Consider the following 24,693-nt stretch of genomic DNA (forward strand, 5'->3'; position numbering starts at 1 on the left):
ACTTCCTGTCAACATCAACACGTGGGTACATGTACATCCAACTTCAAGATGATGAAATGAGCTCATAATCGCCTATAGGCTTCACATATTGTGTAGGTTTTTGGAAATAATATTATTTTACACTGTGAGTTTTTGTTAGTTTTAAACTTAAAATAGACGTCTCTTAATCCCAGGCGTGACCAACACAACAGGTTGATCAGTTGTACACGTTGCGAAGACCATCGATTTAAACTGGATCTGATGGATGTTCAGAAAATCACGACGACAGAAATTAAAAAAGGGTATTGCTACAGTAAACAAAGATTTGTGTTATGACGTTATATAGATATACATGTATAGTAGTAGGCTGAAGTCTACTTTCAGACAAACATGTATAACGTGTATAATGTAGATAGTAACATGTACCAGTAACATGTAAATAGTAACAATAAACATGTAAATAATGACATGTAAATAGTAACAATAAACATGTAAATAATGACATGTAAATGGATAATGATTTATTGTAACATCATGGTAGGCCTACAACTAATGCTGTGACTAAGTAAACATTTGAACTCATGGTTAAGCAATAGTGTGCATATGTATTGAGGAAGCAACAGCTTGGATGGAGTATTTATTTATTTATATCATTGGTGTTTTATTAGGCCGGTGACAGTGTAATATTACACTACAAGAGCATGTTACTAACCAAAATATTTGTCATTGTGTTGTGATTAAAGGTACACAAATCAAACGGCCTAACTTTTAAATTTAGCTGTTAAGTAATCTTTTTTTTGGTATGGTATGACATTAAAGCATCTCATTGTTACTACTGCTTAAATGGAATTCAGCTCTGAAGAACGCAGGGGACAAGTGCAAATTACTATCTGTCAAAAAAACGTGATTTTGTATTCACATGAATACTTTATTAATTTGTTTTCAGACTTTGATCAAGTCGATGAGTAAAAGAGGGAACAGAGTTGTATGAACTTAAAGATGAATTCTTCTCAAGATGTTCTTCGCTTAGTCCTCAAGGCATCGTCTTTAGATTACGGGAGTTTGATTCCGAGTTTGCTGGAAACCTTGGTGAAGGAGGTGCAAGAAATAAGAGCTGATCTGGCAGTAGGATCATTGCTACCTGATCTATGCTGTAGCCTAGAAGCTTTCCAGCAAGTCTTCTTGTCTTATACTTCCTGTGCTCGGGAAGATTGTTCACATTCACAGGGACAGAAAAGTAAAATAACCAACTGTAACCAGGAGGAATATGTGTTGCAGTGTGTTAAAAATGTAGTTCTCCCTCTTTTACAAAAGCTGCATTTTTTACACAACTACAAGGAAGATAAAGCTGTAAGCCTGCTGATACCTTCATGTGATCTTTTGGCAACATGTATAAAGTTTGCTGATCTCCCAACTAAGTTTCTGATTTGGAATTTCTGCCTGGATTCTTTGTTAAGGCATTCATGCTCCGCAGAAAGTGGAATCGACAACACTGCTGTTGGTAATACTGCCAGTGTGAAGTCTGAAGGTGTTGTGGACTTACATTCCTTGATTGAGATCATGAGATGTTTGTTACAAGAATATAATAAACTGAAAAACCCTGCTGATTTGCATGTCATTTTTCCAGATGATACTTGGAGTGAAAAAATATTTCAGGAAATTATCAAATTGATTGCAAAGAGGAATGACAAAGTTGTGACAAAGGTCGTTTCACTTGTTGTTGTGAAGTTGCTAAGATGTGACCCAGAAAAGTTGCCCCACAGGCTGGAGATATTGTGGAAAACAGTGTGTGAAGATTTCCACAAATCCATGGCTCTGCCATCCAGTGGTGTTGGTGGCAGCTCTTCTGTTAGTGAGAAACCATATATTGTTCTCTGTGGCCTGGCTGATTTCTACTTTCCAGTTGGCCAGTTTTGTGGAAATCTCCATAAACATATGAACCTTGTGAATAACACAGAGTTTTGGACGATAATTCAAAGTGGTCTAGTTCAAAAGAACCCAGTGACTCGAAAACGATCGCTTTACTTGCTGAAACGTATCATTGATATTTGTGAAAATGAAAGTGAAACCATAATTCCTGCAGAAAACAGCTTAGAGAACAGCTCTGAGAACAGCTCTGACAAGGAACATGTTGCATGTGCCACAGCAATCTCCAGTGGTACCGGTAGTGGTGTCATGTTTAGGTGGGACCCCGAGTTAAAAATACAGCTCTCCAAGGTCTGGGAAAACTTTATTCTACTGATTGAAACTTTAAATGAAAAACAGGTAAGAACAAAAGTGTTGCTTTATTGTGATTGTACGATGTAGATTTAGGTTCATGCAAATAGAGCAACAGGTACTTGACAAGGGGTGAAAGTTGTTGCCCTGCTTTGTTGCAGCCTTTTTATTTGATTATACTTAACAAACCAACTTGTTGATGAATTTCAGGGCTGTTAGCAAAGTCTTTGGTGAATTACTTCTCTGTAATGAAGTTAATGTGTCACCATACTGCCTCTAGAATTACTATGCACATAAATACTGTCAAAGCACAAAAAAAAGGAAAAAAGATGAAGAATTGGAGAAATGAATTGCTGAGTTGTGTTCTGATGGACTTACAGATGATTATCAGACACCTGAAGTAGATTCTGTAATGCCACACAGCAACATTTATGTTTATATGTACTTAGTAATTTCAGTCCTGGATTCAGTCTTGATCCAGGTTACATGACCAACTTTCACTACCTCTTCTGACAGTTTTTCTATCTTAGCTTGCAAAACTACAATAACAACTTCCTTTAAAGTGCACCTGTAGCCTTGATGAGTTTGATGTAAACTTTATGAATATTTATCAGGCATTCGGAATTCAGTTAATTTACAGCCAGAATTTTAATACATTTTCAGCTTCATGTTGTTCGACCGTTATTCCCTCGTCTGAACCACTTGATAGATGCTTGTTCCAAATCTGATTCTTTGGGTGAGTCACTTTTACAACGTGAATGTTTGAGTGAGTCATTTATACAACGTGAATGTTTGAGTGAGTCATTTTTACAACCTGAATGTTTGAGTGAGTCATTTATACTACCTGAATGTTTGAGCAAGTCATTTATACAACCTGAGCATTTGGATGAGTCACATATACAGCATGGATATTTGGTGAGTCATTTATACTACCAGAATGTTTGAATGAGTCATATATACAACCTGAATGTTTGGATGAGGCACATATACAACACGAATGTTTGGGTGAGTCTCTTATACAACCTGAATGTTTAGGTGAGTCATTTATACAACCTGAGTGAGTCAATTGTACAACCTGAATGTTTGAGTGAGTCATTTATACAACCTGAGTGTTTGGGTGAGTCAGTTCCTCAACTTGAATGTTTGGATGAGCCACTTATAAAACCTGAATGTTTGGTGAGTCAGTTATACAACCTGAATGTTTGGTGAGTCAGTTATACAATGTGAATGTTTGGTGAGTCAGTTATACAACCTGAATGTTTGGGTCAGTCACCTGGATATTTAGATAAATCACTTTTACAACCATACTATAGTTTACAGTTTGGAAAGGTGTCCTTTCGCTGGTTGGTGTCTTCCTGGCAGACCTTCATAGTACAGTCGTCACTGTATGGATGCCTTTGTCTCCAGTACTATGTAGTTATTATAGTAGTGCATTTTTCACTGTAATGAACATTAGTATATTCCCATCTCACTTTTAGTAGTAATATCAGTAGCCTTTCAAGAAAAAAAAACTTCAGATTGGCTTACACAGATTTTTCGTGTTAACTTAGAGTCATCAGTTGTCCAAGAAGGTAGATGTTCTAACCTTGAATAATTACAAACATCAAAATTTATGATCTTTAGTGAAAGTAAACCTTGGTTTCTATATATAGCCGCTGTACATGTAACGGTAAAATTGATGAAACAAATCCTCATACAAGTCAAGCAGCTATTCTTTAATAACTAATAATTCTGTTGTCATTGTAATCATGCTAATTGAGTTAACATCACATGCCCTTATCAGGTTACCATGTATACATGTCTGTGTTAGGTTCACAGCTGTTACACAGCTCCTGGGTGGTCACTGTGGTGCGCCGGGCGCTTATCCACGAGAGTGTCTACGTTGTCATGTGGGGGGTCAAGGCTCTCTTAAGGTCGGATCCTCAGAAGTTCCCACTCCTTCATCAGGGTCAGGATGAGGTGAGGAAAAGGTTTTAGAAGTATTTATAAAATATATGCTGTTAACAATTTTTGTTGATCCAACAAAAAGCTATTGATAAATGAAAAGCAGCTCTTTAAAGATGCTTATAACTGATTAGAAGAGCATGAATTCAGTCAAAATCTTATATACACAAATTTGTACATCACTTTAATTTGATCTTAAGACTTGTGTTAACCAGACAGGGTATGCATGTTTTTCACTCTGATTTCCCAGATAAGCATTAAATCAAAAAGAAATGTATGAACTAATCAATTCACTAGTACTTTGATTTTTCTTAATATGTATTCTTTATTTAAAACAGTTCATCTCAGGAGAATTTCTGATTGCATTGAAAGAAACTCGTCTATACTGCAGGTATGTCTAGGCTTGTGTGCGGCCATATTTATTCTTTCTGCTTTTCATTTGTTACAACAAGACACGGTTACAAAACGGGACATTCATTTTCTTTTTTCAGCTTCAGTTTCAGAGATCTGATTCATCTTAACTCTCTAATGTGGTGAACAGGTTTGTTTGTGTTTTAGTTAGTGTTATAAGATGGCTAATCAAATTATCAGCGCCTTAATTTCTCCTGTATGCCTCTTTAACCAAGTGGTGATTTATTTATTTCAGTTTTATCTAATGCCATATTCAAGACTTATTTGATAGAAGTCGGCTTTGAATGTTGCTGTTGCAAATGACCATATACACACTTACCAAACTGCATGTAGAGCCTGGACTATAAGCACTACTGACTAACTGGAGGAGTAGACTGTAGACTATGTTCAGTATGTGGTAGGCTCTGCTCATAGTCAACCCATAGTCTGCTCATGACTGTCTTGTTTCAGGGAACCAAAGGAACCCATGGGAAGCCAGCCTGAGATTGGACATCTTGTGTGTGAATTCCTTCTCAAATGCTGGAAAACTCTGGAGTCCCACAAAAGAGGTATAAAGAAACGGAAAACTGAATGAGTGAAGAGCGAATGAATAATTGACTGAATGCTCCAACGTTTAAATCATTGTGATTGAAATAAACTGGTGAAACTTGAAAGTTTTGTGCAGTCTTAAAATACAGTGCCGTATTTAATGTTATGCCTAGAAAATGTTTTTTTCCATGTTCATCATTGACTTTTTTTCTTTAGCTGAGTTTTTCAGAGGGATTTTATTGAAGATCAGGGGAGATAACTGGGGTCAGTTTCCACTGGTCTACCTGTGGCAGGGTCTGGCGGGCTTGCCAGTCAGTAGCCTGTGGAACAAAGAGTCTGTCCTCGCTATAAGGTACAGAAAATCTGATGTGACAAGATACCAACAATCAGCAGATCTTTTAACAGTCCTAGAATCCTCTCACTCCACACTTTTAGGACATTTCTTCTGTTAAAACACTCATACATATACGTTTTGTATCAAATGAGAGTTTGATAGCTTCCTGAGATATATCATACCTGTTGAAAACTGTGCTTTTGGTTACACAGCTAGGCACTTTGTGTGTTGATCACACAGAATGGTCATGTCTGACATTTGTAACTTTACAGAGAAATCATGTCAACCAGTCTGACAACAGTGGAACAGTTCAACAGAGGGGCTATTCAGTGTTTTCTTGTTGAATCTCTGGTAAATTTGATGGATCTGGTGAGTTACTTTGTTTCATAATCATTAATTCCTCTAATGGTTGAACTATGAAATGAGTACTGCAATTTACCGTATCATGTTTTAAGTGGGTCACTATAGCAGCAAGATACAGGTTTTTTTTGTCTTCACCAACCTAAAGGTCATAGAGGTAAAATATGAAACTGAAAACACTAGTTAATCATTGGAAATCAATATATACAAATCACTGATCAAATAAATAAACAATATTTGTTTTATCTTGTTTGCAGGAACTTGTCACTCCTGCAGACTTTTCGGTTGTTTTAGCAGCATGCTCTAATGAGGAGAGTCTTCAAAGGGGAACAACTCTCTGGAAGACGGTGGCTTCAAGACTGAACCTGATAGCTGTAGACAATAAAAGCCCAGAAAATTGGACTAAAGCAGGGCTTGAGGTCTGGATTCAGACATCTATTATCCATTACTTGAAGGCTGAGGAGAAATCAGGTGGGATTTTTTATCTTCAGCTCCCAGCTATTAAATGTTGGATCATAGAGATGTATGTGATATTTTCAAGCTATTACATAAGGAGCCACTTGTGATATACACAATACATTTTGAGTAAAATCAGTCAAGACTCCATAGTGTTTTTAACAGGTTAAGATATTCAGTGATATTTATACCTCTAAGATTAAAACAGTGGATTTATGGTTTTGGAATGTAACATTGTAGCACATTCAGATATGTTACAGTCAAACCAGTCACAATAGGAAGGTCAAAGAATACATGGATGGATAGTGGAATCCTTCATACAAGTTGACTGTTGACTATGTTCACGTAACTTGTTACAAGTTAAGCTGTTAAAGCATCATCTGGCGTTAACTCTTCATAAATCAGTGTGTTCAGTGTTGATGTGTTTGTAATTTCAGCTTCAGGTTATCAGCTTCAGTTGAGTCGCATATTACTGTTGTTTGTGGATGGGTGTGGCCATTGTGAATCAGAAGTGACCGGTCAGAATGCAGTATTGCCTTTCTTGAACAGCTGCTTGTCACCTGTAACTGACGTCCTGTCAAGGCTTATAAACCATGCCTACCTGTCCATTGAGAAAGGTGACAGAGCTGTTGAGTTGCTGATGTCTCTTCTGGAAGGAGCTATTTCTGGTACTGGTCAATCTTTGCTTTTAGCATACATCATATTAATTATTATTACTAGTTTCCAAGAAATTTTAGTGATAAATTATTTTTAAAGTCTGGAATGTGCACCATCCTGTTAGTTCCCTTGTTGCGCTTTTAACCATTTGAATTTAAGCTGTCATGCATTCCAGCCCTGAAATGAATTATTTGAACTCATTTTTTTTTTTTTTTTTCATTTTTATGTTTTGAGGATTATATTTAGTTATTTAACGTGATAGTGCAATTATGTGGCAAGTCAAAGCATGGGGAAAAAAATCACCAAACCCATATCAAGATGAGTGGTGGAACCAAATGATGAGGACAAATCTCCTGTTGAATTTTATATTTTTATGTGTTTTTAAATATATACAGGATTTTGAGCAGTGTTTTCCTTTGGGATTTTCATGGTTTTCACCACTATCACCTGAAGAAAAACACCCTGGACAGTAAACAATATTCATCGTCCTGTTTTCCTTCTGTTTGTTATGTAGAATCTGTTAGCCCAGATGATCCTGTGGTCAAGCTTCTCTTGGTGACCACAGGTCAATTCCTGGAGGAGATTGTTCATCAGATCATAAGAGGAAAAGATCAGGTGACATGTGTAAGTAACCTCATGTTGTGACTATGGTTTTGGGTACGCAGAACAATATTTGCGTTAGACATTTCAACAGGATCTTGATATCAATATATTTACAGAGGTCTATAAGTTTAAATGGCAATGCAAAAAGCTTTTGCTGCACTGTTGTTTTGAAACACTGGGATATTGGGGACATGCTACTTCTATCTACTTTAGTGTGTAACATTGTATTCTATACATTGTGGAATTGGGAAATGTAATCTTGGTCTATTTACTATCTTGGTGTAAATAATATATATTTGGCATGTGTCTGTTAAATATACTACTGTTATCGGTCCTGTTACTTGGCCTATATAGACCAGTTGGATTGGATGTGAATAAAATAAACCAAAACAAAACAGAATTTGTGAAGGGTTTAAATATAAAAGTTTGTGATATACTCCTATGTTTTTTATCTTTTTTACATACAGACAGAAAATTTGTCCCCTGTTTATTCATATCTCCACGTACTGAAGATTCTAGGACATAGGATGTGTGTGATCATATTGGTGGACACCGCCTGATGCAGGTTCTCTCTGAGTAGTCAAGTGGTCAGTAACTGTGACAAACAAACTGACCACTGACCAGACAACTCAAGACCAGGTAAGAGTTTCCTTTCAGAACGCCAGGCATGGTACAGAAGTTTTCCAAAGCTGGATAAGGACATTTTTAAACTTGCATCAGAATGGCCTTATGATTGTCTCATGTGTAGATAAAGATGTAAAAGATATTAATGTGTAGGTAAATACTTCAGTCACTATTCTGTATAATGACAAAAGGCATATCAAATTACATTTCTTGTGAATTTTTGAAGTTGGCTGACATGTATAGTGTGAATGTTGTTTTAACAACGAACCAGTCGTGATGAATTCACACAAATTGTATTTAAGTTATGTTGCTCTAAATTTGTGTAGAGGTTGAGGAGTTAGTTTATTTTACAATCTCGTTTTTGTTTTTGTAGGTGACAAAGCAGGATCAGATGGTGCGTTTTGTTGCCATGGTGTTACTAGGGAAGGTGACAGAGATCTTCTCTACCATCAGGGACTCATCTGGGGACACTGGCGTCTGAGTGGCTACATATTCCTGTCATACAAGAAATTGATCATTTTGTGTCCACACTTAAAATGCAACCAGGGCTGTCCAAACCAATGTACAGGGATAACCCAGAAAGGTGGGAGAATATTGTGATGAAGGTTGTGAAAGCTGGTAATTTCAACAAATATGATTATGTGCTTGTAGAAAAGCCTGCTTCCACTCACAACAGCTGAGTGACATCACCAATGGTGTCAGCTGCAACACTACAAGGTGGTCACTGCAACTGCTATTAGTAGGTCAGTGCCAAAGGCTGTGATTGGTTGGTTGGATTGGTGCAGTGATTTTGCGCACTCCTCCTCTGTGCAATACATGGAGACAACTCTTTGTGAAATCCTACAGATGAAGCCATATCCCATGCATAAGATTACTACATTATGCCACCAAAGTGTTTTTGACTTCTGTCTGACCAGCAAGCATGTGACGACAAGGTGTCTATGAGTAAAATGTGATAGGCTGTTGCGTACTGTCTGTGGCATTTTTTATAAACATATATTTAAGTTAAAAGCTGAGGTGAACATTTAAATCATGATGACTAGTAATGAAAACATGAGATTTTCAGAAGCAGCTGTTTGGGTTACAGAGTGAGCACAGACAGAAGTGTAAGCCAGAAGGGCCTGGGGGAAGTTAGTGACCCTTTACTTGAGAAGCCAGTGGCTGTGTTTTTGAGTTCTGCCTTCCAGTGGAACAGATAAGCCTGTGGCTCTCCACTCCCTGGACACCTGCTTTGAGGCCCTGGTGCTTGGGTCAGGAGACAGTTCTTTACCTGTGATACGCTGCGTACAAAACTTCTCCCAAAGGTGAGCTTTGTGCCATATTTTAGGTGACAGTGTTAAATAAACGCTAATTGAAATGGCATGTATATGTACTTGTAAGCCTTTAGTTTTGTGGTGAAAAGTTAGGCAGAGGTGCACCTTACTCCTGGGTACTCTGTGCCTAATTTGGCTGTTTTGCTTGTGTATCAATTGAAGATTATGGTTGATTGCATATTTTGCAAAAAGTCAAGAAAGATGAACAGCAGGTGAAAGAGATAGTTTATTGATATCAGTAACCAGGCTTATTTTCCCATAATGTGTAAAGTTAAGGTGACATTGAGTTTTTTTAGGTACTGTTCATTGTATTGGATCCTAAGTGCCTGTGTGATTATGTGTGCAGTGTTTAGAGGCTGACCAAGAGGTATGGTGGTACAAGCCATAGAGAGAGTATGGTGCAGACTGAGAGAAGACTGGAGATGTGTCATCTTCTGGCCAGAGTTTACTGGCCTTTGTAGCCATGGCCTTCCAGCCTACATTGGTAACCAGCAGTAAACACCCTTCAGTGACTAAAATGCTTTTTCAAGTAGTTCCTCTTCACAATTTTATTGATGCAGTCAGATACTGTCTTTGATTTATTCATTGTTCTAAAGATTTGTCTTCGTTATAATCAAGTCATTCTAGCTGGGGAAAATTCAATGTGGGCTCTGGAGAGGTAAGATAGGCTTTCTGAGATGTTATCTGCTGTTAATAGATTCTTCCTTTGCTTGGTAATATGTAAAGAGGATGAGATAAGTGAGAAAAAATAAACACATGAGCATTACAAAGTTACCTTGTGTTTGTGTGCTGATTTATTTGGCATATAAATTTGCAAGAACAGTTTTTCAGATTGTGTAATGTATGTATAATGACATCTCGAAAATTCTTCCATCTTTCAGTATGCGAAAGAGTTGATGATTCAAGGAGAGGAGAGGAAGAGGAGTAGCCAATGTACTAGTCGCTCAGTTATGTGAAGTCTTCTCAGGGGACAGAACTCTAGCTGCTGCAGCCGACTTCTGTAATATTGTGGCAGAGGCCTGCGTGTTCGGGAGTTTACCACAAAGGATAGATAAGTAAGTCAGCTATGATATCAGACTTTAATTTGTCTTTGTATTTCTAATTCAACAAACACAGGAGTATGTTCATCCAGGTGTAAGAACACTCAGTAACTGTTGACTAAATGGAGAACAATATGTATCATTCAAATGATCTTTGGCTGGTTGTGGTTTGAAATACTTCCTGTTCTAGCGAAATGTCCTGGTTTTGTCTTTGGCTGTCTCAAATTTCCTCCACCTGTGCCTCTGACAACCATCATTAAAGTGAAATATTCTTGAGTATGGTATTTAACCCCAGTCAAACAAAAGATAAAGCAAAAGAAAACCAAAGGTGTATATGTTGACATGGGCTATTTCCTTGATCATCATGTGTATGTATGCTTATTTAAAACAAATATCGGCTTCATTTCAGGACCTGGTTTGAAACCTGTGCGTACATTGACAGTTTAGGAGATAACTGCACAGTAAACACTCTTTTCCCATAGTAAGTGAGTTAGGCAATAATCTAACTAAGGTTTTAAGCATTGTGAACCGTTATGTAACCTTCATTATAGTCTTATTTCATGACAATGAGGAAACTGATAGTGTTTTTTTATGGGTTTACTTCAGAGGGATGTTCTAAACTTTCATGAAGATTGATTACATGTACAGTGACTTACCTTAGTGTACAATCTGGTGCCATTATTCCACAGTATGAAATCATAATCTAGATTTATGAGACGGGTAACGATGCTGAATGGAAAGGGCACTTCATCTCCAGGAAAGGAACAACTGAAGCTAAAGTTAACTTCAGAGGTGATTTTTAACCTAACTTTATTTGGGTAGGGTGAGAAGATCAGACTCTTGGTTAATTGTGGATTAACATCAGTTAGGCCTGGGCTATTGGATACCAGCTATGGAAAACTGCTCATGGTGGGAAATTGGGTTTGCTCATTAAGGCCCCGCACAATTGCCTGAATAGCTGTCAGGAAATAATTTCACAGGGATCAGGATATAATCGACCTGTCGGAAAAAGAAATGTGCAAAGAACTAAATTCACAGGGTGTTACCAGAGTGAGGGTTTCTCAATGAAGACAGCTGGTAATATCCTAAAATTAAACACATATCTTTTGACCTTTAATAGGGTTAGTGTAAACTAATTTTCAGTCAAACACTTTTCAACAGCCATAAGTTTGGTCACGGCAAGGGCCAATGTAAAAATATTTTTATCTGAGCGTCAGTTTAAGGTTTAGTTGTGGTCCACTTTTTCTGACTCATATGAGCAGGAAGTGGGTGTACCCTACAACGTTATTTTATCACCAACTCTGTTTAACATAAAAATAAATAGCTTAGCAAAAACCTGACATCGGGCGCAGAGGGTTCTTTATATGTTGATGATTTCCATATATATGCTACAGATTATGCTAAATAAATGCTAAAACATGCTAATATGCTAAAGATATGAATAATATTGAATGTCAGTTGCAGCTTGTCTCAATAAAATTGAGAAATGAGCATCTGGCAACAGCTATAGATTTTCCACGGCTAATAAACTATCGTTTATACCTTATATTAAAATGCTTCAAGCTAAATGCACAAAGGCTCTTGATGTTATTAAGGTCATGTCTAACACCGATTGTGGTGCTGACCACTCTGTTTTATTAAAACTGTATCGTTTTGTAATGAGATCTGAATTGGACTTTGGGTTCATCATTACAGTTCCGCTAGGAAATCGTTTTAAACCCATTTGTCTGTTTTTGTTTTCATTTTTGATGTTTTCATCTCATCAAAAATCATTTACTATCTCCTGCTTTGAACTTGTTCTCATCATGATATAACTGGAAAATTGTGGATGTGGTTTTAAGCCATAATCCTTCATTCATTCATTCATTCATTCTGTTGAAACTGCTATTCCTTGTTCACAGTTTAGGACATCCTGATGCCATGGTGCGTGTTACTATCATCAACTTCTTGACAAAGTTACAGCCGACATCTGAGGACCATAGCTGTTTTGTGGCACAACTTATCCATGCACTTATGCGTAAACACGAGGATGTCAACAGGATGAAGGCAGCGTGGAATTTTGTGAACTCCCTGCAGCACCGTGTGAGACATCGTGTTTCGCAGGCTCTGCTCTTACTGGAACCTTTTATTCAGATGAAGGTTTGTACAACACAGACGTTCACACTACTGGTAATATCAGGATCCAGGGGCTAACATTCAAAGCAAATATCACAACTGTACAATACTTTGCTATTACGCTGTAGCTCTCATGGTATTAATAGGTCACTGGTGTATTAAGTGCAGTTGAGGACACTTGGCTAAAGTATCACTTTTGCCACAGCTGACCAACCTTTGAACATGCAATGAAGCCTTGCACTCAAATCCAGCTCCATCTGGAAGCAGCTTTGTGTAAGAGCATGTTTCTAGTACGTGGTGAGATTGGATTGGTTTTGGGAATGTCCAAGTAGCATGTATAGGCTTTACTCACAGTAATGTTTACCATCACCTTAAAGGTATCCTCTAAGCCTGGTTCTCATTACAAGTTAGTATCCTGTAAGCCTGGTTCTCATTACAAGTTAGTATCCTGTAAGCCTGGTTCTCATTACAAGTTATTATCCTGTAAGCCTGGTTCTCATTACAAGTTAGTATCCTGTAAGCCTGGTTCTCATTACAAGTTAGTATCCTCTAAGCCTGGTTCTCATTACAAGTTAGTATCCGGTAAGCCTGGTTCTCATTACAAGTTAGTATCATGTAAGCCTGGTTCTCATTAAAAGTTAGTATCATGTAAGCCTGGTTCTCATTACAAGTTAGTATCATGTAAGCCTGGTTCTCATTACAAGTTAGTATCATATAAGCTTGTTTCTCATTACAAGTTAATGTCATGTAAGCCTGGTTCTTATTACAAGTTAGTGTCATGTAATCCTGGTTCTTATTACAAGTTAGTATCATGTAAGCCTGGTTCTCATTACAAGTTAGTATCCTGTAAGCCTTGTTCTCATTACAAGTTAATATCATGTAAGCCTGGTTCTCATTACAAGTTAGTATCCTGTAAGCGTGGTTCTCATTACAAGTTAGTATCCTGTAAGCGTGGTTCTCATTGCAAGTTAGTATCCTGTAAGCGTGGCTCTCATTGCAAGTTAGTATCATGTAAGCCTGGTTCTCATTACAAGTTAGTATCGTGTAAGCCTGTTTCTCATTACAAGTTAGTATCCTGTAAGCCTGGTTCTCATTACAAGTTAGTATCATGTAAGCGTGGTTCTCATTGCAAGTTAGTATCCTGTAAGCGTGGTTCTCATTGCAAGTTAGTATCCTGTAAGCCTGTTTCTCATTACAAGTTAGTATCCTGTAAGCCTGTTTCTCATTACAAGTTAGTATCATGTAAGCCTGGTTCTCATTACAAGTTAGTATCGTGTAAGCCTGTTTCTCATTACAAGTTAGTATCCTGTAAGCCTGGTTCTCATTACAAGTTAGTATCCTGTAAGCGTGGTTCTCATTACAAGTTAGTGTCGTGTAAGCCTGGTTCTCATTGCAAGTTAGTATCCTGTAAGTGTGGCTCTCATTGCAAGTTAGTATCCGGTAAGCCTGGTTCTCATTACAAGTTAGTATCATGTAAGCCTGTTTCTCATTACACGTTAGTATCCTGTAAGCCTGGTTCTCATTACAAGTTAGTATCCTGTAAGCCTGGTTCTCATTACAAGTTAGTATCATGTAAGCGTGGTTCTCATTGCAAGTTAGTATCCTGTAAGCGTGGTTCTCATTGCAAGTTAGTATCATGTAAGCCTGTTTCTCATTACAAGTTAGTATCATGTAAGCCTGTTTATCATTACAAGTTAGTATCCTGTAAGCCTGGTTCTCATTACAAGTTAGTATCATGTAAGCGTGGTTCTCATTGCAAGTTAGTATCCTGTAAGCGTGGTTCTCATTGCAAGTTAGTATCCTGTAAGCGTGGTTCTCATTGCAAGTTAGTATCATGTAAGCCTGTTTCTCATTACAAGTTAGTATCATGTAAGCCTGTTTCTCATTACAAGTTAGTATCCTGTAAGCCTGGTTCTCATTACAAGTTAGTATCCTGTAAGCCTGGTTCTCATTACAAGTTAGTATCATGTAAGCGTGGTTCTCATTGCAAGTTAGTATCATGTAAGCGTGGTTCTCATTGCAAGTTAGTATCCTGTAAGCGTGGTTCTCATTGCAAGTTAGTATCCTGTAAGCGTGGTTCTCATTGCAAGTTAGTATCATGTAAGCCTGTTTCTCATTACAAGTTAGTATCATGTAAGCCTGTTTCTCATTACAAGTTAGTATCCTGTAAGCCTGGTTCTCATTACAAGTTAGTATCATGTAAGCGTGGTTCTCATTGCAAGTTAGTATCCTGTAAGCGTGGTTCTCATTGCAAGTTAGTATCATGTAAGCCTGTTTCTCATTGCAAGTTAGTATCATGTAAGCCTGTTTCTCATTACAAGTTAGTATCCTGTAAGCCTGGTTCTCACTACAAGTTAGTATCATGTAAGCCTGGTTCTCATTACAAGTTAGTATCATGTAAGAATGAAGCCTTCTCATTGTTATCATTGTCTGATTTTTACTTATCTTACTTGGGGGAGTATGATCCTTTCAGAATTCACCTTTCGTTTACAAAAAATCTCCATAGCAATTCATTTTCATATGCAAGTTTTGTTTTTTCAGCAGAAGTTAACAGTCCAGGGGTACATCTGGTCATTGTTAGCACAGGTACAAAATTCTCATGGCTGCTGATTTTCATGTGCAAGTTTTTTTTTATCATCAGGATTTAACAAACATGGTCTGGGGGTATATCTGGTCAGTGTTAGCACAGGAGACTCAGCCTTCAGTGAGGAATCTTCTGGAGTGGCTAGCACTGCGGCTACTGGTCAGGCACCATCACCTGCATCCCAGACTCTGGAGCCTCTTTGACAATACACCTGTAAGTGGTTGAACATTTGATAACTGAAGACAGTCTGCCACAAGCAGACACCTTCATAATACCACTAAAACACAAGTATTATTTACTGGAGAATTAAGCTTTAAACAAACTGGCCAAAAATATATAAAAAGTGGTTTAGTGTGATCATTGTGATGACAGATAAGACTTGTGTTTTCAGGTGACGGAGCAGCGACACCTGTCCATCTGCTCTCTACTCTTTGTAGTGGCACACCTGGGGTGCCATCTGCCTACTCACCTTCAGGTAAGCTTGTTGCACTATGTTTTTGCCTAATTTAGATAGAGAATTTATGAAGGAAATAAATTTAAATATTATATGGCAACAGCGTACTTCATTACTTGGATATTTGTCTGGACAGTATATATTTACAGTTTGAGAGAATAACCCAATTAACATACATGTATATATAAATTTATTTTATGTGTGTGTAAAGATGTGAACCAACTGGGATTATTTTGTTGCTTTATGTGTTTGAAATAAAAGGAATTGTACATTTATGTAAATGGTTGGGTTGTCATAATACAGATTCACAGACAAATCTCCTTTAAGGATTTGTCAGTTTAAATAATAGTATTTGTGAATGTTTTATTTATTCAGGAGAGTTTTTATTCTAAAGCTATAGTGGTTGTATTCCCATGGTGCACAGTTCACCATTTTAACACCCGTATCCATGCTCAAGTCTGCCTAAAGAAACTATGGCATCAGTGTCAGGAGTTTGAGCTGCAACCTCTAATAGAGAGATTTCCCATGATTCAAGCCTGTCTCAACTTCAGCAAAGATGAAAGGTACATGCATAGAAATTGATTATGTATGTATATGTAAGTTTCTCCGTTGTCCATAGAAATGGGTGCCACAGATTTATGGAACTATTGCTGTGTATGGTATCTGTTTTCAGTTTTATTAAAATCAATTTAAATCAATTTTTAACAAATTTTAAGGACAAGTAATTGTAACCGTATAACATTTATCAATGTTTATCAGTATTTGAGTACATTGTTTACAAAACTAACAAAAGTTGAAAATTTTAATGGACTGATAGTAGAAGTGCTTGAAATTAGATCATAGAAGTTTGATTTGTTAGCCTTTAATAGTAACATAGTTGCGAATAATGCACTGGGTGTAAACAGTGCTGAGAAAAATTATTGCTCTATTTTCAGCAATTCAACAAAAAATGCTGAAAAGCTCGAAGCCCATTACATTTTCTCCACATTTGATGTACAAGGCGATTATAGCATTGAGGTAAGTGCAGAGGCTTGATAAATTGTAGAACTAAGTTTCTTTGATTATTTGATGTGATCGGGATATTTTGCTAAGAATATCTGTGATTGCAGATTCAGAAATGTTTTTTATTTAAGTAATAAATTGGATTCAGTATGAGGGGAGAAGATGAAGCTTGGGTCTGTCCAGCATCTTTTCACTCAGACAAGGTGTGCATCATCATCATGCTCAGCGTCTGTGCACTCTGATCTGGTGGGGTGTCATGTCTGGTGTCTGTGTACTGTCATATGTCTGGTACATGTGGACTGTGAATGGGTAAGGGCATCATGTCTGGTGTCATTGTAATGTTACATGTCTGGTGCATGTGGACTAGGAATGGGTTAGTGGCGTCATGTCTGCTGTCATTGTAATGTTACATGTCTGGTGTCTGTGGTCTGTGAATGGGTAGGGCATCATATCTGGTGTCAGTGTACTCTTACATGTCGGATGTCTGTGGTCTGTGAATGGGTAGGGCATCATGTCTGGTGTCGGCATACTCTTACATGTCGGATGTCTGTGGTCTGTGAATGGGTAGGGCATCATGTCTGGTGTCAGTATACTCTTACATGCCTGGTGTCTGTGGTCTGTGAATGGGTAGGGCATCATGTCTGGTGTCGGTATACTCTTACATGTCGGATATCTGTGGTCTGTGAATGGGTAGGGCATCATGTCTGGTGTCGGTATACTCTTACATGCCTGGTGTCTGTGGTCTGTGAATGGGTAGGGCACCATATCTGTTGTCGGTATACTCTTACATGTCTGGTGTCTGTGGTCTGTGAATGGGTAGGGCATCATGTCTGGTGTCGGTATACTCTTACATGTCGGATGTCTGTGGTCTGTGAATGGGTAGGGCATCATGTCTGGTGTCGGTATACTCTTACATGTCGGATGTCTGTGGTCTGTGAATGGGTAGGGCATCATGTCTGGTGTCGGTATACTGTTACATGTCTGGTGTCTGTGGCTGTGAATGGGTAGGGCATCATGTTTGGTGTCAGTATACTCTTACATGTCTGGTGTCTGTGGTCTGTGAATGGGTAGGGCATCATGTCTGGTGTCAGTATACTCTTACATGCCTGGTGCCTGTGGGCTGTGAATGGGTAGGGCATCATGTCTGGTGTCAGTATACTCTTACATGTCGGATGTCTGTGGTCTGTGAATGGGTAGGGCATCATGTCTGGTGTCGGTATACTCTTACATGCCTGGTGCCTGTGAGCTGTGAATGGGTAGGGCATCATGTCTGGTGTCAGTATACTCTTACATGTCTGGTGCCTGTGGTCTGTGAATGGGTAGGGCATCATGTCTGGTGTCGGTATACTCTTACATGTCTGGTGTCTGTGGGCTGTGAATGGGCAGGGCATCATGTCTTGGTGTTGGTATACTCTTACATGTCTGGTGTCTGTGGGCTGTGAATGGGTAGGGCATCATGTTTGGTGTCGGTATACTCTTACATGTCGGATGTCTGTGGTCTGTGAATGGGTAGGGCATCATGTCTGGTGTCAGTATACTCTTACATGCCTGGTGGCTGTGGTCTGTGAATGGGTAGGGCATCATGTTTGTGTGTCAGTATACTCTTACATGTCGGATGTCTGTGGTCTGTGAATGGGTAGGGCATCATGTCTGGTGTCGGTATACTCTTACATGCCTGGTGCCTGTGGGCTGTGAATGGGTAGGGCATCATGTCTGGTGTCGGTATACTCTTACATGTCTGGTGTCTGTGGGCTGTGAATGGGTAGGGCATCATGTCTGGTGTCGGTATACTCTTACTTGTCTGGTGTCTGTGGTCTGTGAATGGGTAGGACATCATGTCTGGTGTCAGTATACTCTTACATGCCTGGTGTCTGTGGTCTGTGAATGGGTAGGGCATCATGTCTGGTGTCGGTATACTCTTACATGTGGGATGTCTGTGGGCTGTGAATGGGTAGGGCATCATGTCTGGTGTCAGTATACTCTTACATGTGGGATGTCTGTGGGCTGTGAATGGGTAGGGCATCATGTCTGGTGTCGGTATACTCTTACATGTCTGGTGTCTGTGGTCTGTGAGTGGGTAGGGCATCATGTCTGGTTTCAAGTATACTCTTATATGCCTGGTGTCTGTGGTCTGTGAATGGGTAGGGCATCATGTCTGGTGTCGGTATACCTCTTACATGTCTGGTTGCCTGTGGGCTGTGAATGGGTAGGGCATCATGTCTGGTGTCGGTATACTCTTACATGCCTGGTGTCTGTGGTCTGTGAATAGGTAGGGCATCATGTCTGGTGTCAGTATACTCTTACATGCCTGGTGTCTGTGGTCTGTGAATGGGTAGGGCATCATGTCTGGTGTCAGTATACTCTTACATGCCTGGTGTCTGTGGTCTGTGAATGGGTAGGGCATCATGTCTGGTGTCGGTATACTCTTACATGTCTGGTGTCTGTGGTCTGTGAATGGGTAGGGCATCATGTCTGGTGTCAGTATACTCTTACATGGCTGGTGTCTGTGGTCTGTGAATGGGTAGGGGCATCATGTCTGGTGTCGGTATACTCTTACATGCCTGGTGTCTGTGGTCTGTGAATGGGTAGGGCATCATGTCTGGTGTCGGTATACTCTTACATGTCTGGTGTCTGTGGTCTGTGAATGGGTAGGGCATCATGTCTTGTGTCGGTATACTCTTACATGTCTGGTGTCTGTGGTCTGTGAATGGGTAGGGCATCATGTTTGGTGTCAGTATACTCTTACATGTCGGATGTCTGTGGTCTGTGAATGGGTAGGGCATCATGTCTGGTGTCAGTATACTCTTACATGCCTGGTGCCTGTGGGCTGTGAATGGGTAGGGCATCATGTCTGGTGTCGGTATACTCTTACATGTCTGGTGTCTGTGGTCTGTGAATGGGTAGGGCATCATGTCTGGTGTCGGTATACTCTTACATGTCTGGTGTCTGTGGTCTGTGAATGGGTAGGGCATCATGTTTGGTGTCGGTATACTCTTACATGTCTGGTGTCTGTGGGCTGTGAATGGGTAGGGCATCATGTCTGTGTCGGTATACTCTTACATGCCTGGTGGCTGTGGTCTGTGAATGGGTAGGGCATCATGTTTGGTGTCAGTATACTCTACATGTCTGGTGTCTGTGGGCTGTGAATGGGTAGGGCATCATGTCTGGTGTCGGTATACTCTTACATGTCTGGTGTCTGTGGTCTGTGAATGGGTAGGGCATCATGTCTGGTGTCTATGTAGTGTGACTGAGTGGGGTATCATGCATTGTGTCTAGGTACTGTGCCTGGTTGGGGTATCATGCCTGGTGTCTATGTAATGTGACTAGGTGGGGTGTCATGTCTGGTGTCTATGCACTGTGACTGGGTGAGGTATCATGCCTGGTGTCTATGTACTGTGACTGGGGTGGGGGTGTCATGTCTGGTGTCTATGTTCTGAGACTGGGTGGGAAGTCATGTCTAGTGCCATGAACCAACCAACCAACCAATCAAAGGAAAATACAGGTCAATACTTCTGTCTAGATTTAAAGATTCGTGACATTCAAACTTTCAAGAATTAACTTTGACTGTTAACTATTTTTGTGTATCTTCAATTTTAGACAATCTATGAAACATTTCCAAGACTTGCTTGTTTGAGTGACGAGGAATGGATTTCACCCAGCTCATTTTTAAGATCCGATAACACCTGGCAAGAGCAGACATCTCATTACCTCCCTTTGTTTAACTCCAATGATCGTCTGAAAAGCTTTACTCCTGGGCCTGGAGGTTAAAGGGGGAAGGTGAGAGACACACTAGCAAGAGCTTACATTATTTTTTTTTTTTGTCTCCTTGTGCGTAGCATAGTATTTACTTCTGATCTGATAGTAGCATCCTTTTAACAGGATAACATTGTTTAACTTCCTATCCCTCCCCCCTCCCCCAAGATTTTTCTGAAGTAAAGCATAATTCCAGCTTAGTGCTACTTTAGTGTAAAAAGCAAAGGCATCATAGACGAAATATCAGATGACTATGAGTTTTAAAGTCTATGAAATTTGGCATGGATGTATTCCTTGCCATTGTTAGCAACAAACAGGTCTGTGGACTCTGTTGAACAGTCTTTCCAACTGTCGTCCAAACAATGTTTACTGGTAAAGCTTCAACATTTTTGACCTCTAAGGCACTTTTCTTCAATGGAATTTTGTACATACAAATGTTATGAAAGGGATGGCAAAAATTTGTTTGTGTCACTAAAAATGCAAGATTCATAAATTGCGCAAATTATTTCTCTAAACTCCATAGCTCTCTAACTCAGAATATATCAAAATATTGGTCACAGCAGAGGTAGAAAAGGTGAAGAATTAGGGTGTGCTGTACCTAATTTCACTGGATTTCTGTTCCCTTGGTACATGTGGTGGTTAGTATATGAGAGATTTACAATATGCAGATATGTATGAGAATCACACAGAGGTTGATGGTCAAGATGGGGATGTTCAGAAGAAAATTCTCCCCTGGAGGTTTATGAAACCAGATGCTGAGGCTGAGGAACAACTGGAACTGAGAAGAGTAAAGGAGAGAGGACAAGGACTAATACTGGTTACCTCCCTTATTGAGAAGATCCCCAATCTGGGAGGTATGTGTTGTGTTGTTTGGATAGATCGTACATAGAAACCATCATCTGACTAGCAGCTTGTTTTAGGCTCAACTTCACAAGATTAAAACCTACAACCAGTGAGTTAAGTCTGCAGGCATTTAATGTATCTAAGTGTTAATTGTAAGACAGATGTTCATTTACTGTGTGCATACAAACTTGACCAAATGGATTTTACATGACTGGTCCAACCATTATTCACTATCTCCAAAGTTATCTCCCTTCAAACTGACTGTAAACATGATGTATGTATACAACTGGAGAATTTACAAATCATGTTTGTTCCAATGAGGAAGAAATCAGTATTGTTTTTTTGTAGGTTTGTGTCGCACCAGTGAGATTTTCGGAGTGTCCGAGTTTGTGATAGGTAATCTACAGAATGTGAATGACCGAGCCTTTCAGTCTCTGAGTGTCACAGCTCACAAATGGTTACCAGTCACAGAGGTAAGAATAACAACTCCTCAAGCTGTTTCAGTGGTTTCATAAAAGGTCTGCACTATGTCAGAGTAGGCCAATAGCTTTTGACCAGTGAGGCTGCGTGATCAAGTCCCACTCTTAAGGTCACATTTTCTCAGGTGTCCGCGGAGATGTTATGGCATCTTCTGGGCTCTGTCTGGTTACCTCCAAGCCATAAAGCTGACCATCATATTGTATGAGTGAAACATTCTTGAATATCAAAATAAAAATAATTGTTTTCCCATCCAAATTTTGCATTTCGTTGTGCACTATAATCACCTGATTCTATGCGCCCTCCCTGCTACGAAGAAACAGGTTAGTTTTGCTCATATTCAGCCGTATATTTATGTACATGTACAGTTTATAGCGGTGTATTAATATGACTGGTCTTCCCCAATCTAAACAGTATTGTCTTCCCAAAATATAGCAAAGTCCAATGACGGAAGGCCAGTTTACAGTTGTGTACTGATACGAGTTGTCTCCCCTCTGCAGGTGAAGCTGTTCCAGCTGAAGGATTATCTACTGAGTAAGAGACGACATGGCTATACGCTTGTGGGGGTGGAACAGACTGCTAACAGCGTCAGTCTGACAGATTACCAGTTCCCTCAGAAAACACTGCTCCTGCTTGGGTGGGTTATACACAAGGGGCGTCATCACTGAACCTGTATACAGCCATGTACTTGGCCTCATTTGAAGTAAACTATGTTCATCATAGGCAAACCCTTTTGAAAATTGTCTGTTAGTCTGATTTACATTGTCTGATGTCTGTGTAGGGTGTTGTCTTAAGTTTGTAAATCAGTAAATGAATGTGAATGTGAATGAATTTAGAAGTTACAGTTGTTAATGGTGTTCTGGCTGATTGACCCGCTCACTCCAGTTTCCTCCACCCATAACCCAGGCCTCCATCATGCGTGTGACAAATTCTTGGGTGTTGCGGTCAGCATCAGTCAATCAATCCATCAGTCTGGCTGGAGAAGCTGTATTACGGGATGTCTCAGAAGAGAAATGATAATGGACAAATATTGTCACTTCGTAGTTTGTTTCTGGTTGACAGAGGCTTCATATGAGATTTGCCTTCCACCCATAAAATTGAACCAATTGTGTGAGTGTTAACTTCTTAAGTAAGGCATTTAACTCATATCAGATAAATAAATGAATTATATAAGGTTTGTCAGGCACCTGCTAAGCTTGGTTTCTTCTGGGATCTGATTTCCTCCAATTACACGTCTAAACCTCACTGCCATCTTCAAAATGAATTACATTTAACTTCGGCATTTACCAACAAACAGATGTGGGCAATGGTGAGATTTTACGAAAGAAAAGGGGGATATTTTAAATGTTTGGAGTTTCAGCACGCGTGTGAGAATATGAGTGAACTGATGGAACTTATACCCTTTTATAAAGGGTTTTAAGGCTTTGACTACACATGTAGGCTTATTTGTTAAGAACTGTATTGCTATTTAAAATGCATCATTCTAGTGAAATTCTACAATTCTGTACCAACTTCACACAAACTCTTAAGTTGCCCCTAGTTAGTAGATGTAGAACAGAATCAAGCAAAATGTCACCTGAAAAGTGCTAAACTTCAGTTGAGATAGCACCAAAATACTAATAAATGAAAAATTCTTCAGCACAGCAGTAAACAACAATCAATCAATAATACAGGAGTCATGTCTTCCTACCATGAACATCAGGGTAATGAGGATTGTTCTTCTCACAGATTGACAATATTCTAAATTTGTGTTGTTTCTTTTTTTGTTGATAGGAATGAAAAAGAAGGCATTCCAGCAAACTTGATCCAGTTTTTGGACACTTGCGTTGAAATTCCACAGCAAGGGGTGATTAGGTCCCTCAACGTTCATGTCAGTGGAGCATTGTTTGTATGGGAGTACACGCGTCAACAGCTCTCAAAATCTGCTTCACAGCCATGATGGAAAACAAATGTTGGGTGAAGCTGTCATTGATCTATATTTTCCTAGATTACAAAACAAGCCAAAAATTATCAATGTATTCCATTCCAAAGTGTTGTACAGTTATATTTCTGCAGTTGGTGCATCTCTCATGCCTGTTAATGAAATAAATGATGTGTGTTCAAATCCGGATACTGCTGGTGCATGCAATCTCTACATGCATTCACGCTTCCCAGCCAACAAACTCAGCCGGTGACTACATGCAAGAAATACATTGGCGCACCACATAATGTACCAAGCACATGTCTAACACATTTCTACAAAGCTGAGTACATTCATTTTTATATGCATGTATGCTTGCATCTATAATTTATGCACTGTTTCTTGTGTATGTCATAATTCTGAAAATATTTTGTGTTCTTTTGTTTTATATTCTGTATTGAGCCACATGAGTTTATAAAAAGATATGAAAGGCTCATCACATACTGTACAACCCTGGATAATTCATTTCTGTGAAAAGAGGGAATGTCACATGACTTGAACCCATATCACAGTGCAGATGGGATGTGCTGACAAATAGCCATTCGGAAGTGTAGAACAAGTTGTCTGTTGTAGTGATACTCAACACAAATCTTATGCTGCGTAAAGTAATGGTAACCGTATTAATGTATGCCTTCATGATTTGCTCAACCTACAAACATGGTACAATATCAAGGATTTCATGTGCAAAAAAAAATTATGTCTGGGAACTTTGATTTACATGTACATGCCATATCGACACCTTTTCCATTAATATGTACATGCTTATGTTACACAATGTGTATGCAGAATAAATGTAGTGTTAAAACCTAGATTGTGTTGTGGCCAATCCTTGCTATGTGGAGTCCAAATATATATAACTTCATAAGGCCATCTCTAAAAAATTCTTTGCAGGCATCACACATCAGAAGAAACGTATCACAAACAGTAGGGTCAGCTGTAGAGAAGTTATTGTTTTGAAAATGAAAGACACAGGAATTATCGAGAGAAAAATATACCAAAAAATCCCTTTCTTTGGGAGGGTCACTTGGGTTGCCCCCAA

General features: G+C 39.1%; 1 protein-coding gene across 1 annotated transcript; it reads left to right on the forward strand.

The window, feature by feature from the left end:
* Positions 1–12: 12 nt before the first annotated feature.
* On the forward strand, positions 13–24,427 carry LOC135466248 (probable methyltransferase TARBP1). The gene is given in 28 exon segments (XM_064743658.1): positions 13–92; positions 926–2,244; positions 2,860–2,932; positions 4,007–4,155; positions 4,479–4,531; positions 5,002–5,099; positions 5,296–5,431; positions 5,686–5,782; positions 6,031–6,244; positions 6,667–6,897; positions 7,401–7,510; positions 7,957–8,043; positions 8,487–8,507; positions 9,773–9,793; positions 10,308–10,346; positions 10,348–10,481; positions 10,876–10,947; positions 12,368–12,605; positions 15,223–15,378; positions 15,557–15,640; positions 15,995–16,182; positions 16,555–16,636; positions 20,219–20,384; positions 20,682–20,746; positions 21,018–21,228; positions 21,566–21,690; positions 22,195–22,331; positions 23,468–24,427. Coding segments are annotated over 27 exon segments (4,431 nt in total). The 5' UTR covers positions 13–92; positions 926–966; the 3' UTR covers positions 23,634–24,427.
* The last annotated feature ends 266 nt before the right edge of the window (positions 24,428–24,693 follow it).

This window comes from Liolophura sinensis, chromosome 6 (genome assembly GCF_032854445.1).
Source record: "Liolophura sinensis isolate JHLJ2023 chromosome 6, CUHK_Ljap_v2, whole genome shotgun sequence".
Classification (NCBI taxonomy): domain Eukaryota; kingdom Metazoa; phylum Mollusca; class Polyplacophora; order Chitonida; family Chitonidae; genus Liolophura; species Liolophura sinensis.